At 41.3% G+C, this 17,935-nt stretch overlaps 2 protein-coding genes across 2 annotated transcripts in view; both read right to left on the bottom strand.

Moving 5' to 3' along the window:
• LOC106577635 (segment polarity protein dishevelled homolog DVL-2) overlaps nt 1-9,828 on the bottom strand; it is a 28,017-nt gene extending 18,189 nt beyond the window's left edge. Inside the window, exons 1-2 of the mRNA XM_082965155.1 lie at nt 9,746-9,828; nt 9,339-9,534 (exon numbers count right to left, since the gene is read on the bottom strand). Of these exons, the coding sequence (XP_082821281.1) occupies nt 9,339-9,499 (161 nt within the window). The 5' untranslated portion in view covers nt 9,500-9,534; nt 9,746-9,828. The remainder of the gene's footprint in view (nt 1-9,338; nt 9,535-9,745) is intronic.
• Nucleotides 9,829-9,981: 153 nt separating this feature from the next.
• Nucleotides 9,982-11,452, bottom strand: LOC106577636 (uncharacterized). The gene has a single exon (XM_014155930.3). It carries the CDS (start codon nt 11,362-11,364, stop codon nt 10,723-10,725), a length of 642 nt encoding a protein of 213 aa, XP_014011405.1. The 5' UTR covers nt 11,365-11,452; the 3' UTR covers nt 9,982-10,722.
• Between the last annotated feature and the right edge of the window lie 6,483 nt (nt 11,453-17,935).

The raw sequence follows: 17,935 nt of genomic DNA, 5'->3' as shown, positions 1-17,935 counted from the left end.
CTCCTTGTAACTGACTTTGGAGGTTCGTTTCAAAATGTTGCGGTAGAAGTATGGTCAGACAACTCAGTAGACGCAGGAGCACTTCATTGTTTTAGCGACTGTTTTTATAATATAAGTTGGTGTTTTGTGGTGTTCTTTGTTTGTGTGAGTAAGTTTACATTTCAGAGTAGCTTACAAAATGCAAGCGGTTTTACTGCAATTAATGTGTTTAACAGAAGCCCTAGGTCTCATCAGGCAAACTCCACCACAAACATGCATTCCATTCAACCTAGGGTAGGGCACAACTGACAAACAGCCAAAGAAAGATTAATTGACAGTGACAGCTCTTTCAGTCTGGAGGATTTAAATGGGAGAAAGTAAGGAGAGGAATAAAGTATGTCTAAAGTAGAGGTCGACCGATTAATTAGGGCCGATTTCATAACAATCGGTAATCTGCATTTTTTTGGGGGCGCCGATTATGGCCGATTACATTGCAAACCACGAGGAGACTGCGTGGCAGGCTGACCACCTGTTACGCGAGTGCAGCAAGGGGCCAAGATAAGTTGCTACATAGCATAAAACTTAGAAAAAAACGATCAATCTTAACATAATCACTAGTTGACTACACATGGTTGATGATATTACTAGTTTAACTAGCTTGTCCTGCGTTGCATATAATCAATGTGGTGCCTGTTAATTTATCATCAAATCACAGCTTACTTCGCCAAACGGATGATGATTTAACGAAAGTGCATTCGCGAAAAAAAGTACAATCGTTGCACCAATGAACCTAACCATCAATGCCTTTCTTAAAATCGAAACACAGAAGTATATATTTTTAAACCTGCATATTTAGTTAAAAGAAATTCATGTTAGCAGGCAATATTAACTAGGGAAATTGTGTCACTTCTCTTGCGTTCATTGCACGCAGAGTCAGGGTATATGCAGCAGTTTGGGCCACCTGGCTCGTTGTGAACTGTGTGAAGTCCATTTATTCCTAACAAAGACCGTAATTCATTTGCCAGAATTTTACATAATTATGACATAACATTGAAAGTTGTACAATGTAACAGCAATATTTAGACTTAGGGTTGCCACCCGTTCGATAAAATACGGAACGGTTCCATATTTTACTGAAAGAATAAACATTTTCGAAATGATAGTTTCCGGATTTGACCATATTAATGACCTAAGGCTCGTATTTCTGTGTGTTATTATATTATAATTTGATAGAGCAGTCTGACTGAGCGGTGGTAGGCAGCAGCAGGCTCGTAAGCATTCATTCAAACAGCACTTTCCTGCATTTGCCAGCAGCTCTTCACAATGCTTGAAGCACAGCGCTGTTTGACTTCAAGCCTATCAACTCCTGAGATTAGGCTGGCAATAAAGTAACTATAAAAACATCCAATAGTCAAAAGGTATATGAAATACAGATGGTATAGAGAGAAATAATCCCTATAATAACTACAACCTAAAACTTAACTGGGAATATTGAAGAGTCATGTTGAAAAGGAACCACCAGCTTTCATATGTTCTCATGTTCTGAGCAAGGAACTTACACTTTTTTTTTTTTCACATGGCACATATTGCACTTTTACTTTCTTCTCCAACACCGTTTTTGCATTATTTAAACCAAATCGAACACGTTTCATTATTTATTTGAGACTAAATTGTTTTATTTATGTATCATATTAAGTTAAAATAAAAGTGTTCATTCAGTATTGTTGTACCGTAAATTCCAGGCTAATAGGCCGCTACTTTTTTCCCAGGCTTTGAATCTCGCGGCTTAAACAATGACGCGGCTAATATATGGATTTTTCCCGCTTTCAATTTTTTTTCTCTACAAAAACACACATTCTATGACGTGCTCAGTTTTTTGGCAGCATGAAGCTTTCATTAGACCAATGAAATTGCCGAACGGGTTAAGGTCAGGTTAAGGTCAAACAACTTTGTTGTTTACTGTTTAGATTAAATAGAGCGCTCTCAAACTTCCCATCATTCTGATTACGGTAGTCATTTTGTCACCCTCATCATGGCAAAGACACGGAGAAATGCATATGATGCAGCTTTCAAGTTGAAGGCGATTGATCTGGCTGTTGGAAAAGGAAATAGAGCTGCTGCACGGGAGCTTGGTCTTAATTAGTCGATGATAAGATGTTGGAAACAGCAGCGTGAGGAATTGACTCAGTGCAAAAAGACAACTAAAGCTTACTGCTAATTTTTTATTTTTTGTTACAAGCCGTGTTTCGTTAAAGCCTATTTATTTTTGTTACAAGCCGTGTTTCGTTAAAGCCTGTGTAAAGTTCATTTGTTTCAATGTACAGGTAGGCTACTGCGGCTTATAGACATGTGCGGCTTATTTATGTTCAAATTAATACTTTTTTTTTAAATTCAGTGGGTGCACTTGCTTATATTCAAGTGCGCTTAATAGTCCGGAAATTGTCAAAAATAAATCGGCACCGGCTTTTTTTGGTCCTCCAATAATCGGTATCGGCGTTGAAAAATCATAAAAATCGGTCGACCTCTAGTCTAAAAGGTTGCCAGCCGGCCAAGGTAGGATATTCAGGGAGACAAAAACTTGGTCCAGTTTCCAAAAATAAGAGATGCTTAGGATTTAACAAGATGGGAGGGAGAGAGAGAGCGAGAGATGGGGATAAGTGATGAGAACAGCCAGGGCGAGTTTTTTCTTTTGGTGTCCATTCATTGTGAAGGTAGTATTCATGGCGGAAGTTATGCTTTGACCCATATGCTCCAAGGCCCTATTCCCACTACGAGATATGAAGAAGAGTGAGGGGCGGGGTGGGGATAGAGAATTCTACTTTTCAATCCACATTACATTCTTACCTTATCTTTCGTTGTGGCTAACAACATTCTTGGTCTACAGCTCAAATTGATCGTAAATATCACAGTAGATAGCCACTAGCACAAAATATTCAACAATGACAAACATTTTCTTCTAAAACACATTACAATACTGAATAATGCAACCAAACCATATTACACTCTTGAATAATTCAACAATTCACAACTTGTGAATCACAAGCTTGTATTTGCAGAAAATTAAAGGGTTTATTTTCTCATCTGTAGTCTACATTCATTACGTTTTATCTTCAAGAGAAAAGCACAGTTGCTATAACAGCATGTCTTCATCAAGTAATATTGGCCTATCAAAAATGAACGATTAACCTGCTCATACATATATAAAAAATACAGTAGGCCTACCTTACAACTAACCAGGCTTCATGCATAATCCTTACATGTGGTAAAATTTAACTACCATGATGATTTGTTTTATATGGGAAGCACATAAACACCCAAAAATGAAATACATCATGATTTTTCAAAGTGCACAATTAGTCCTCCTCAGTCTGATCAACTGTAGCCTACGGATAACAGCTGCAGGTAGCCTAGAGAAGCCTTTCTGCATTTTTTTTTTACAGTGATCCCATCTGGGCCAGGGGAAACACAACATGTTTTTAAAGCCTCAGCTATGTATTTACAGCGCCGTCGGGAAGTATTCAGAGCCCTTAACTTTCTCCACATTTTGTTACATTATAACTTTATTCCAAAATGTATTTTTTTTAAATCCCCTCAATCGTCACACAATAACCCATGCATGACAAAGCAAAAACATGTTTAGACATTTTTCTAAATGTATTAAGTAAAAAAAAAATCTGAAATATCTTATCATGGAATAGCCTTTATTTCTCAGAACAAGAATAGACTGAAGAGCTTCAGAAGAAAGTTAATTGTTTCTGGCCATTTTGAGCCTGCAAACGAACCCACAAATGCTGATGCTCCAGATACTCAACTAGTCTAAAGAAGGACAGTTTTATTGCTTCTTTAAATCAGAACAGTTTTCAGCTGTGCTAACACAATTGCAAAAGGGGTTTTCTAATGATCAATTAGCCTTTTAAAATGATAAACTTGGATTAGCTAACACAACGTGCCATTGGAACACAGGAGTGGTGGTTGCTGATAATGGGACTCTGTACGCCTATGTAGATATTCCATAAAATTTCAGCCGTTTCCAGCTACAATAGTCATTTACAACATTAACAATGTCTACACTGTATTTCTGATACATTTTATGTTATTTTAATGGACAAAAAAAAAGTGTTTTTCTTTCAAAAACAAGGACATTTCTAAGTGACCACAAACTTTTGAACGGTAGTGTAAGTATTCAGACCCTTTGCTATGACACTCAAATTTGAGCTCAGCCACATCCTGTTTCCATTGATCATCCCTGAGATGTTTCTACAACTTGATTGGAGTCCACCTGTGGTACATTCAATTGACTGGACATGATTTGGAAAAGACACACACCTGTCTATATAAGGTTGCACAGTTGACAGTGCATGCCAGAGCAAAAACCAAGCCATGAGGTCAAAGGACTTGTCCGTAGAGCTCAGAGACAGGATTGTATCGAGGCACAGATCTGGGGAAGGGTACCAAAGAAAATATGCAGCATTGAAGGTCCAAGAACACAGTGGCCTCCATCATTCTTAAGTTTGGAACCACCAAGACTCTTCCTGGAGCTGGCTGCTTGACCAAACTGAGCAATCAGGGTAGTAGGGCCTTGGTCTGGGAGGTGACCAAGAACCCGATGGTCACTCAGAGAGCTCCAGAGTTATTCTGTGGAGATGGGAGAACCTTCAAGGACAACCATCGCTGCAGCACTCCACCAATCAGGCCTTTATGGCAGACTGGCCAGACGGAAGACACTCCTCAGTAAAAGGCACAACAGCCTGCTTGGAGATGGCCTTCCAATGTTTTTGGTGGCTCAGTGGAGCCGGCAGCTTCAGGATGCAACAGGCTGGTAGTGCAATTTCAAGTAAAAACTCAATAAAACATGTCTCAAATATTAGGAAATATTTCAGCTGTTTCAAAAACGTTGTTCTGCTATTACCATTTATACTGTAGGAGTGTTGGCTCAACACTGCCCTGATTCAAGGATGGCAACTGTCGGGCAAGTGTAGTGCACTACCTCCGGAGGTAGCGGTCGAGATGTAGGCTACGCAAGTTTACATTTTGAGTAATATGTGCAGCCGATGGTATTTTTACGAAAAGTGTAGTGCAGGCAGTGTGCACTCAATGGTGCATTCGACTGCACGTATCACCCTCTGAAGAGCCTTGCAGTCCGCGGCAATGGAGATGCCGTACCTTGTTGTGATGCAGCCCAACAGTATGCTCTCGATGGTACTCGGGGACAGGACGAATTTCCAGGGGTTGAAGAGTCGCTGTTGCACCTTCTTCACTACGGTGTCCGTGTGGTTTGACCATTTCAGCTTCTCAGAGAGGTGTACGTCAAGGAATTTGAAGTTATTGACCATCTCCTATTGATGAGGATGGGGGCGTGTACGGCCTGGTTCCTCCTGAAGTCCACAACCAGCTCCTTTGTTTTGCCAACGTTGAGGGAGAGGTTGTTTACCTGGCAGTACACCGTCAGAGTGCCTACCTCCTCCCTGTAGGCTGTTGCATAGTTATTTAGGCCTACTACGGTCATGTCGTCGGCAAATTTGTTGGAGTTGGAACTGTATATGGCCACGCAGTCGTGTGTATACAGGGAATACAGGAGGGGAATGAGGACGCACCCATGCGGGGCACCCCGTGTTGAGAATCAGTGTCAACGAGGTCATGTTGCCTACCTTCACCACTTGGGGTGGACTATCAGGAAGTCCAGGACCCAGTTGTATAGGGAGGAGTTCAGACCCAGGGCTGTGAGCTTTGTAATGAGCTTATTGGGCACTATGGTATTGAAGGCCGAGCTGTAGTCGATGAGCAGCATTCTTACAGATGCATGATCCACTAATGCTAGCGATCCTCAGGAACAACTAACAAAGATGTGACAGGGGAAAGAAAGGTCAACCGAATGCAATGATGCAAAAATACATGTATGTGGGTATTACCGACGATGGCTCTCGATAGTGGCAAATGTTTAAAATGATACAAATTGTAAAATAAACGGAGAAAAGCCTGGGCATATAATCAAAAATATTCTAAAGCGCATACGACAATTCGGCAGCTTCAGCCCTAAGAATCTAATCTTATTTGTCACATGCGCCGAATACAACAGGTATAGACCTTACCGTGAAATGCTTACCTACAAGCCCTTAATCAACAATGCAGTTAAGAAAATATTGCGTAATTAAAATATATATATATTTTAAAGTAACAATAATGAAGCTATATACAGGGGGTACCGGTACCGAGTCAATGTGCGGGGGTACTGGTTAGTCGAGGTCATTTGTACATGTAGGGTAAAGTGACTATGCATACACTGCATTCTGAAAGAATTCAGACCCCTTGACTTTTCACACGTTGTTATGTTACAGCCTTATTCTAAAAATCGCTGAAGTTGTTTTTTTCCCCCTCAATCTACACACAATACCACATAATGACAAAGCAAAAAGAGCATTTTAGAAATGTTGGCAAATTTATATAAAAAATATCAAAATAAACTGAAGTCTTCTTGGGTATGACTCTACATGCTTGGCACACCTGTATTTGGGGAGTTTCTCAGATTCTTCTCTGCAGATCCTCTCAAACTCAGTCAGGTTGGATGGGGAGCGTCGTTGCACAGCAATTTTCAGGTCTCTCCAGAGTAGAGGTCGACAGATTATGATTTTTCAACGCCGATACCGATTATTGGAGGACCAAAAAAAAGCCGATACCGATTTTATATATCTAAAAAATAATGACAATTACAACAATACTGAATGAACACTTTTATTTTTACTGAATATAATACATAAATAAAATACATTTAGTCTCAAATAAATAATGAAACATGTTCGATTTGGTTTAAATAATGCAAAAACAGTGTTGGAGAAGAAAGTAAAAGTGAAATATGTGCCATGTAAAAAGCTAATGTTTAAGTTCCTTGCTCAGAACATATGAAAGCTGGTGGTTCAATATTCCCAGTTCTTCAATATTCCCAGTTAACCTCTCTAGGACCGGCGGGACGAATTCGTCCCACCTACGCAACAGCCAGTTGAATCCCGTGGCGCGATATTCAAATACCTTAGAAATGCTATTACTTCAATTTCTCAAACATATGACTATTTCACAGCATTTTAAAGACAAGACTCTCGTTAATCTAACCACACTGTCCGATTTCAAAAAGGCTTTACAACAAAAGCAAAACATTAGATTATGTCAGCAGAGTACCCAGCCAGAAATAATCAGACACCCATTTTTCAAGCTAGCATATAATGTCACAAAAACCCAGAAGACAGCTAAATGCAGCACTAACCTTTGATGATCTTCATCAGATGACACACCTAGGACATTATGTTATACAATACATGCATGTTTTGTTCAATCAAGCTCATATTTATATCAAAAAACAGCTTTTTACATTAGCATGTGACGTTCAGAACTAGCATACTTCTGGGGAATTTACTAACAATTTACTCACGATAAACGTTCACAAAAAACATTACAATTATTTTAAGAATTATAGATACAGAACTCCTTTGTGCAATCGAGGTGTCCGATTTTAAAATAGCTTTACGGTGAAAGCACATTTTGCAATATTCTCAGTAGATAGCCCAGCCATCACGGCTAGCCATTTAGACACCGACCAAGTTTAGCCCTGACCAAAGTCAGATTTACTATTACAAAAGTTTCATTACCTTTGTTGTCTTCATCAGAATGCACTCCCAGGACTGCTACTTCAATAACAAATGTTGGTTTGGTCCAAAATAATCCATCGTTATATCCAAATAGCGGCGTTTTGTTTGTGCGTTCCAGACACTATCCGAAATGGTAAATCAGGGTTACGAGCATGGCGCAATTCGTGACAAAAAACTTCTAAATATTCCATTACCGTACTTCGAAGCATGTCAACCGCTGTTTAAAATCCATTTTTATGCAATTTTTCTCGTAAAAAAGCGATAATATTCCGACCGGGAATCTGCGTTTAGGTAAACAGAGGAAAGAAAACAAAGCATTCTGTCGACGTGGGCACGCGCCTGAGTCTCACAGTACTGTAACCAGCCACTACCCAAACGCGCTACTTTTTTTCAGCCAGAGCCTGCAAAGCCACGATTCAGCTTTTTGCCGCCTTCTGAGAGCTCATGGGAGCCGTAGGAAGTGTCACGTAACAGCAGAGATCCTCTGTAATGGATAGAGATGGCAAAGAAGGCCAAGAAATGGTCAGACAGGGTACTTCCTGTACAGAATCTTCTCAGGTTTTGGCCTGCCAAATGAGTTCGGTTATACTCACAGACACCATTCAAACAGTTTTACAAACTTTGGAGTGTTTTCTATCCAAAGCTAATAATTATATGCATATTCTAGTTTCTGGGCAGGAGTAATAATCAGATTAAATCGGGTACGTTTTTTATCCGGCTGTGAAAATACTGCCCCCTATCCATAACAGGTTAACTAGCTCTTACCAACAGCGCTTACCAATTTATAAATTACAGCGCATGGAGAATGCTGCTATTTTTTAAGCGGAAAAAAGCACACACTTTTCCCACTTGGAAGTGACAGGTTTGCTGATCTTATGGTTTCCTCAAGCGTAAAATTGGTGGAATTATAAGGAAATTAAGTCAAGGTCAGAATATGTCATCTGTAAACACATCTTTAGTCGAGCGACACCTCAAACAAAGTAGGTGAATAGCATGTTATTCTCATACTTAAGTTCAAAGTCACAATACATAGAGAAAAGCGCATTAAAATGGAATTACGTTCCATTTACAGTCGCTTAACTTGGGTTGGAATAGGGGCCCAAGAGCAGAGCAGGCAGGGGCTTAGGGGTGGAATATACACTGCAGTGTGTAATGTAGCTTAGTTTTATTACACCATCCCAGCAGCTATCTTAGAAATGTAACTCTGTTCTGTGTTTTTGAGCATGCACTTTGTAGCCTATAGCACACATCGATATATAGCCTAATAAGCAACGCAAACACTGAGAAATATTGCCATTACAAATGACATGACCCGCCCCTGGACTATAATTTAAAAATAAATACTAAACCCTCCCCTTGAGTGAAAAAGCATGACCCTCCTCCATTTTCCTCCAGGTACCAAGTATGAAAATTTATATCAATCTCTAAGTGTGAGGGCGCTCTTAGCTATGAGAAAGGGAAGGGTGTGATGTATGGTGAGGGGCCTAATTGAATGGTTCACATTCTGCGCGCAGTCAGTCACCCCCCACATCCCCTCCCTATTCGATAGGCGAAATACACTCACAAACGTTCGTAACGCTAAGGCACATTTGGAGACATTCAGTGGATCCTATGGCGCTTATAGAACTCATTCTGGGTTGGTTGGTTTTCTCCTTTATCATAATTTGCCTGAAACCCACAACCCGACACTCGCACAATCATGAATCACTAGCTCTCACTCACCCAAAGTCCTGGTCCATAGACTTGAAGAAGAATTTGTAGTTGGGCTTGTTCAAGACCTGTTTAAAATCCAACAAAGTGATATCTTCGGCAGGAATCGGAATCTTCACCAAATACGGCGTCTCCTCCTCGTCGATGTGGTATATTATTTTGGTTTCCGCCATTTCTCTAAACCCTTTTTCCAGCTGTCCCACAAAAACTATGGAAGAGAAAGCTAACAGGCTAACGGGAAAAGGGGGTGAGGTGAAATGCTCTTACAACGCTAGCCAGTAAATGTGCACGGGCCAGAACTAACAAAAAAGTTAAAAATTATACTTATACCACATGCATATCCCCTTAGTGTCTATCTCCCAAAGATACAATATATCATTCTCCTACGGCCAAAGGGTTAAAAACCAAGCACACCCTACCTTCACACTATCGGCCACCCACAACTTTTCCCCCAACGAAAACATACGAAGGGAAGGGGGACTCTAAAAACGTTTCTCTCGACTGTTGCAAGTCAACGCGGCGTATGACGTCGTGGATGCTCCCTTTACGTTTTTGCTCAACGTGCCCTCGTCCCCCTGTAGAAATATTCCGGAGATTTTATTCCACAATACATTTTCCACATTCACATTAGCCATAATTCATCTTCATTATGTAGCCTAAATGATTTTACACACACACATGCACAGGGAGAGAGAGTCAAAATGTGAAACATATGAAAAGATTTGAATAAATAGCCAATACAATCAAAGGTCAAATAGGGGGTGCTTATATTTGTCCTGTTTCACACATGTACTAGTGGGTAACCTGTACAAGTGCATGGTGTGAAATTCCACTCCCCCTGAGACACCCTCAGAGAGTGGGGTCAAGGCCAGGGATCAGGCATTATTGCGCAACCCTGGAGCAATTAGGGTTAAGTGCCTTGCTCAAGGGCGGATCGGCAGATTTTTCTCCAATTCGGATCAGGGATTCGAAACAAACAAGCTGTTGACTGGCCCAACACTCTAACCACGAGGCTACCTGGCGCCCCAATGTAATAGGCGCTCCTAGATTAGACCACTAGAGGGAACTCTAAATCAGTGCATAGCCGAAAAACTCAGAACTGTCAATAAATAATTTTCTCAACTAACAGAACTAGACATGTGATTATGAGGCTGTATGCATCAACCTTTTATATCTTTTAAAGATATGTCATCTACAGTTGAATTGAAGTTAACAGGACGTTTCAAGACTAGGTTTGATGTAGGCCCGTAGTTCGGTCTAGATCTTAGGCCATATTCAAATATTTTGACAATACACCCTTCCTTCCTTGAGTAAGGGGGAAGGAAACAAGGAAAGACAAAAGGAAGGAAGGCTGCATGTAAAAGTATTGGAACAGGCCCCTCGGTTCCTTCTCCCCTCAGCTGCGGAAAAACCTGAGCCCAAACACCAGTCCCACCACGCAGGTCATCACAAACAACACCCAGAATACCACGGCCAGGGTCCTCCTGTAGTGCTGCAGCACCTCCACCTCACCCACCAGGCCCACACCTCCACCATGGGGCCTATCGCTTGGGTGTATCTGCTCCACCCTTAGGCTCACTGTGGGCAGGATGATGAAGCGGGCGTCCCTGCTGGTATCCAGGGAGAAGACCACCCTCTGGGTGACGGTGGCCAAGCTGGCAGCCATCGACACGGGTGTGCAGAAAGCCATGGGGGGCAGTTGAGCCAGGATGCGGGAGTTGCAGGGCAGGGTGAGGGGGTCGCCAGTCTCCAGCAGGGTGGGGTGGCGGCAGAGGGGGCAGAAAATGGCAGGGCTGCGAGGGCTCTGGGGGTCTGCGGGTTCAGCTGGATACGGGGACAGCTGGATTCTCTGGAGGCACTCGGTGCAGAAGACGTGGAGGCATTCCAGCATGCGAGGACACTTGCCACACTGGTTGTACTCGTGGTAGCAGATGGGACACTCCACCTCTGTGGACTCACCCGGCTCAGAGCCGAGTGCCGCTGCTTCTGCTGATGCTTGGTCCCCCTGGAAGTGCACTGGTTCTGGAGGCTCAGCCATCGTGAGCGAAAGGGAGAGATGGAAGTGGGAATGGGAGTTGGGGGGGGCGGGGTTCAGGGTCAGACTGCGTTTGGGGTGGTCAGATGTTCTTTGCTATGTCTGCAGAACCTGGAGGAAGATATGATATAATAAATATTGATTATATTCTGATACAGTATTACAGTTCAAGTGTTTTTGGCTATCGTAACCTAACCTTTCAGTATGTGTGTAACAGAGGGAAAATGGGCCTAGACCTATATGGGGTACAAATAGTCCATCTTAAACCTGGTCCTTGGGGCTTTCTGTTCTGTTTCCTCTTGGTTTATGACGAGATTCCTAAGCCCTTGAATCACTGGCTTCAGTTAATTACCAAATGAAGAAGAGATGTAAAGCCTCCTCCCTAGCCCCTAGCAGTGGGGAGCAGAGGAAATGGAAAGCCTGACTGCAGGATCCACACTCAGACTGATATCCCTTTCATACTAAGACGTTCTTCCGCCAACTTTCCCATACTGCCAACTTTTTTCCGCTTTTTCCATATATCTGAAAGCTATTGCCAGTGTCAAAGCCAAAACTTTTATTGCCGCCTAATGATCTAGTAATCATTTCGGTAAACTTCTGCCTACGGCTTAGTATGAAACTTAGCCGTAATGCTGAGGCGGCTTTGGCACGCACTATGCTATTTAAACCAGTTAAATGTAACTAAATGTAATCCCCCAAAGTAATTATTTATTATGAGAGGGCCATAAACAATAACTAGTAAGGTTTCATATTCCAAGAAAGGTTAGTGTCACTTTTCTAGTAATTTAAAAAAATGAATTGCTGAGGTGTATTCACTTGAGGACACAAGCTCAAATACACTGTACAAATATGATAAAAATATGAAATATTTTATATGATGTATTTCCTATTCAACAGAACTGTATGAATACCGCTTGAAATTATTTATATACTTCCTAAAAATAGTATAATCAGATTATAACATTTCACTTTCCTTATAACTATAAAATACATATTTGTATGTTTAGTGTTAGAGAAAATGTGCATATTTTCTAAAGGTCTCTCTTGATCTGTACCAGAACACCCTGTATATATATTGTTATTTTAATGGTGCTCTTGAATTATTTGTTACTTTTATTTCTTATTTTTTAGGTATTTTTCTTAAAACTTAATTGTTGGTTAAGGGCTTGTAAGTAAGCATTTCACTGTAAGGTCTTACACCTGTTGTATTTGGCGCATGTGACAAATAAAATGTGATTTGATCAGAACATCAGCTCCCATCACCGTGAAGGTCTCACAGGGCTATATCTTAGCATCCTGAACTCGTTAGGAACTTCCCTTTCATCTCATATTAATCTTGTCTATCTATGACAAACAGTTTTTTTTTATCTATAAACTATTTTAGATGAATCGATCTCTGAATGTGCTACTGTGATGAAACCACTCTCTCCTATGATTTAAGGATTGCAGGCATGTGCACAAATCGATTTATAAGACAAAATGTAGGTCTCCTAAACAGGGGACTTTACACCTTAAGAGGTTTTAAACTCTTGATGGTTGCTAGGCAACGCCAGTTAACCATCGTCCTGCCACTTCTCCCATAACCCGCCACTAAGCATGCACTGTTTTCTTAACCACAACTGGATGGATCCATTAAGAATTTCTGTGGGAATAACTGTCACTGAATGATGAAAATATTGGCATAAAGTAGGCTAATGCAATTGAAGGCATACTATCAAATTGTTGCTTACTGAAACGCCCAAAGTCATCCAATCATTGTAATAAATTTCAAGCAATAGCCTACCCACCTACGGTCAACTAGATTATAATTTCAGTTTGTGTGCAGCTTTCAGATTGGGACAGCGCCATCGCTCTGCTTTGAGACAAGCATGGGGACTCTTCTTGATAAATCAATGTCCGATTTGTTTTCACTGAATCTCTGTTTGGATATTGGTTAGGCTACAATTAGGCTGGGAAAATGTTAGCTAAATTGAGGCGAGTGCTGCTCATGATCATCTTGTCTAGTTGGCTCATTTATTAGAACATTTTGCCTGCATGTTATGTAGTTTAGTTTAGCTAGTGGATTATTTTGCTCTTCACTCACAGTCGCTTAGTAGCCTCGGACTACTCCCAACCAAGAGCCCGTGAGTTCAATCAATGTGATTTTGTTTCACTGAATCTCCTTCTGTAGACGCTACTTGGTTAATTGGTTTCTGGCTGGGCAAATAAGTGGAGGTGGTATAGCTCATCTATTGGTTTTCTCATCTATCACTGATCAGAAACATTTAGCGTGCAATAATGTAGCCTAAATCAAGTGTAAGGCTATTATTTTTGCTCAATCGAGTAAATGCAGCTACAAAAGCCCGCGGTTGTGAAATATGAACAGGATACTCGCACGCTTTTGAAAATAGGATTGCAATTATTATTTTATATATTTTTTGTGTCCCACATTTATTTATATAAAAAGAACATGTTAACAACCCAATATTGTTAATCAACCAGGTTGTCACTGAAATAATTACAATAAAATAGTAGCCTTACTTTTTTACATTTTTATTAATGCCAATACTGTTTTCTATGCTTGTTTTCACTTAATACTTTGGGATACTGGTTCTATGTCAGATTTTATGAGGGTTGCCAGATTGGAGTGAAAATCTGTATTTGTCAGTTTAAAAAAACAAACATTACAGGGCTGTGAAACCCATAGCCGAATGGCTTCAGACTAACATAAGGTAACATAACTCAACTAAAAATATGCCATTCTATAGTTTTGAAAATACATTTTATAGTTTCATGTATATTCAATAGATTTATTCAAATAGATGCTCCCCAACATCTGCACACCACTACTGCCACTTGTCCCTGGCATATCAGCCTGCACATGGTAATTATAAAAGGGTTATGCAGGCAAAAAGGTGGTAGAAATGGGTCTGTTTGTAAGGGGGGTCAGATAAACATTTCCCTTTTTTTCTCTCTATGTGAAAGCAGTATAATAAGTAAAAGGTAGAGAAGTGGAAAAACAAAGTAGGACAGGAGCTGTGGATAGAAGTGATTACCGGGCCCTACACTCTCTCTCTGTCCCTCTGTGTGTTGTTGTGTTTGGTTGCGTTTCAGGTATTTCTCACTGTGGGCTAGTTAGAATGCTGATGCACCAACAACACCAACGCAACAATCATACAATGAATAAGAATGCCCTCAGCACTACTGGGTTTGTTTACAATTCCACTGATAGTTAACTAGTGAAATAGAGATTTGAATCAAGTAAACTGCCAAGGATCTCCTCCCGAAGTGTTGTTCCACTGCTGCATAATAGGACAAACCAAATGAACCACAATATGAAAATCACTTGTAATATACATGATGGAAAAGGGGTGTACTGTACTCATCTGATATTCCCTTAGGTGTCCATGTGTTTACCTCATAAAGAGCAAACTGTACTTTCATAAACAGCAGCCTCTCCATTCACATGGGATAGAGCAAGGCAAGCCGTACTCAACAGGGCAGTTGCCTAGCAATAGTGGTCTATTTTGTATTGGGCCCCAGGAGCAGAGATTGTAAGAAACATGTTTTCATGGGATTGGTCTATCTGTACATGTCACACTTTTATTTGGTTCAATAATCTCAATACACATTCCAGACAAATTTGGTCAACATTTACCCTGTGTAATTTGCTTGACAATAATGAATGACTTTCTCCAACTCCTAGACATCCACAGTCAGAAATGGTATACAGTGCAGCATTACAACAGAATGGCAAAAATACATACTGCATGATGTCATAACTGCTATGATAGCCTGTGTATTAATATATTGCCATACTTTATCTACCGTATGTAGTTCAGTTGATATGAAAACACCATGGGAGTTAAACTCACCGAGAATTCATAACCATGTAGTGTGTGGGAAGATAACAAATACTTACCGCCTCATACACTCGCTGTCACACACCCCTCAGATAAGGGTGAGCTTTGACGTTCCTCTCCACTACCAAAATTCTCACCCGACACATCATGGTTCTCATTTACAGTAAAAATGAACAACACACTTCGTTAATCTACCTCTCTACCTCTTATTTATACTGGCTCGCTCTCCCTCTCTCTCTCTGTTTTCTTTCACTCCATATCTCCTCTCCTCTCTTGCTTTCCCCATGCCTTGACATCCTCTCCTCTCTCCTACTGGAGCCAGGGTTGTCTCCTGGTTGCCCTGACATTAAGTCATCTCTAGGTTGTGGTGGTAACTGGTAACCAGGGACATGGAATAGAGGTAGAAGCCACCTCCTATAACCCTGACGCTTCTCACTGTCCACACAGTACAGTATTTGTATGTACATTGTCTTTGTCAATATACAGGGTATTCAGAATGACAGAATGACTATTCTGAGTCAAATGACTGTGGATATCATTCAAGTGGGATATCAGTTCCAAAAGCAGCATCCTGATAACTAGTTGAGTTATTGGTGCTGGTCTAATGGAACTCATATGATGTTTAGTCTGTATATCTGCAAGACCCCAGGAAACATATTGCCACACATGCTAACACCCTCTATGAATTATACTACATGACTTAAAGTATGTGGACACCTGCTCGTCGAACATCTCATGCCAAAATCATGGCCATTAATAGGGAGTTGTTCCCCCCTTTGCTGCTATAACAGCCTCCACTATTCTGTGAAGGCTTTCTACTAGATGTTGGAACATTGCTGTGGGGACTTGCTTCCATTCAGGCACAAGAGCATTAGTAAGCCCGGGCACTGATGTTGAGCGATTAGGACTGGCTCGCAGTTGGCGTTCCAATTCATCCCACAGGTGTTCGATGGGGTTGAGGTCAGGGCTCTGTGCAGGGCGGTCAAGTTCTTCCACACCGATCTTGACAAACCATTTCTGTATGGACATCGCTTTTTGCACGGGGGCATTGTCATGCTGAAGCAGGAAAGGGCCTTCCCCAAACTGTTGCCACAAAGTTGGAAGCACAGAATTATCTAGAACAGGCCTGGTCAACTGCAGTCCTCGGGGGCCTGATTGGTGTCACACTTTTGCCCCAGCCCCAGCTAAAACACCTGACTCCAATAATCAACTAATCATGATAGTCAGTTAAAAATGGAATTAGTTTAAATCAGGTGTGTTTGCTAGGGATGGGGGGAACGTGTGACACCAATCAGGCCCCCGTGGACTGAAATTGCCCAGGCCTGATCTAGAATGTCATTGTATGCTGTAGCATTAAGATTTCCCTTCACTGGAACTAAGGGGCCAAGCCCAAACCATGAAAAACAGCCCCAGACCATTATTCCTCCTCCACCAAACTTTACAGTTGGCACTATGCATTCGGGCAGGTAGCGTTCTCCTGGTATCCGCCAAACCCAGATTCGTCCGTCGGACTGCCAGATGGTGAAGCGTAATTCATCACTCCAGAGAACGCGTTTCCACTGCTCCAGAGTCCAATGGCGGGGAGCTTTACACCACTCCAGCCGACACTTGGCATTGCACATGGTGATCTTAGGCTTGTGTGCGGCTTCTCGGCCATGGAAACCCATTTCATGAAGCTCCCAACGAACAGTTCTTGTGCTGACATTGCTTCCAGAGGCAGTTTGGAACTCAGTAGTGAGTGTTGCAACCAAGGACAGACATTTTTTACAGGTTACGCGCTTCAGTACTCGGCGGTCCCATTCTGTGAGCTTGTGTGGCCTACCACTTCGTGGCTGAGCCATTGTTGCTCCTAGGCGTTTCCATTTAACAATAGCAGCACTTACAGTTGACGGGGGCAGCTCTAGCAGGTCAGAAATTATGAACTGACTTGTTGGAAAGGTGACATCCTATGACGGTGCCACGTTGAAAGTTACTGAGCTCTTCAGTAAGGCCATTCTACTGCCAATGTTTGTCTATGGAGATGGCATGGCTGTGTGCTCAATTTTAAACACCCGTCAGCAACGGGTGTGGCTGAAATAGCTGAATCCACTAATTTCAAGGGGTGTCCACATGATTTTGTATATATAGTGTATCTACATAAAAACATGTCTCTGATCATGTATGTATGGAATCAAATAAGATCCCTATACAGTTAGGTTGTTAAAAATAAGACAAACAAATCACTCTTTGCCTAATTCACAAATATTGTGTGTGCGTGTGTTTCTGTGCATTCATGCTGTGGTATGGTGTGTGTGTATCGTATGTCACAATTATATATGAATCTTTACACACTATTCATATATACATATTAATATACAGTGCAGTTACATTAGATGAGAGGAGAGGCACTGTGATACAATATGTCTTTTTGTTTCTGTTTTTCCAAAGCTAAACTTACTTTTTGCCTGAGTAACCTCTGGTGGCAGAGTATTCCATGATGACATGTCTCTAATACATAACTGAGCGACGTATTCAATACGTTTTTTGGTTTAGCTACCTTGAACAGTGGCGTGTCTGGTTGGGTATGACAGACAGTGGGTCTTATCGCATCGCCATAATATATGGGTGAGATTGGACGTTGCACTCTTTCACCCACGAGAGGATGACTCACTTTCAAAACACAGACCCAGCAAATGCAGAACGGAATCTCGGTACTTCCCAATCACATGACAAAAGTTAAACAGTGTGTCAAT

Source organism: Salmo salar, chromosome 18 (assembly GCF_965601325.2).
Source record: "Salmo salar chromosome 18, fSalSal1, whole genome shotgun sequence".
Taxonomy (NCBI): domain Eukaryota; kingdom Metazoa; phylum Chordata; class Actinopteri; order Salmoniformes; family Salmonidae; genus Salmo; species Salmo salar.
The sequence above is the reverse complement of the archived record's forward strand: the minus strand, read 5'-3'. Positions and strand labels throughout refer to the sequence as shown.

Excerpts from the sequence above, each read along its gene's own strand:
- LOC106577636 (XM_014155930.3), bottom strand. The coding sequence starts at position 11,364 with ATGGCTGAGCCTCCAGAACCAGTGCACTTCCAGGGGGACCAAGCATCA.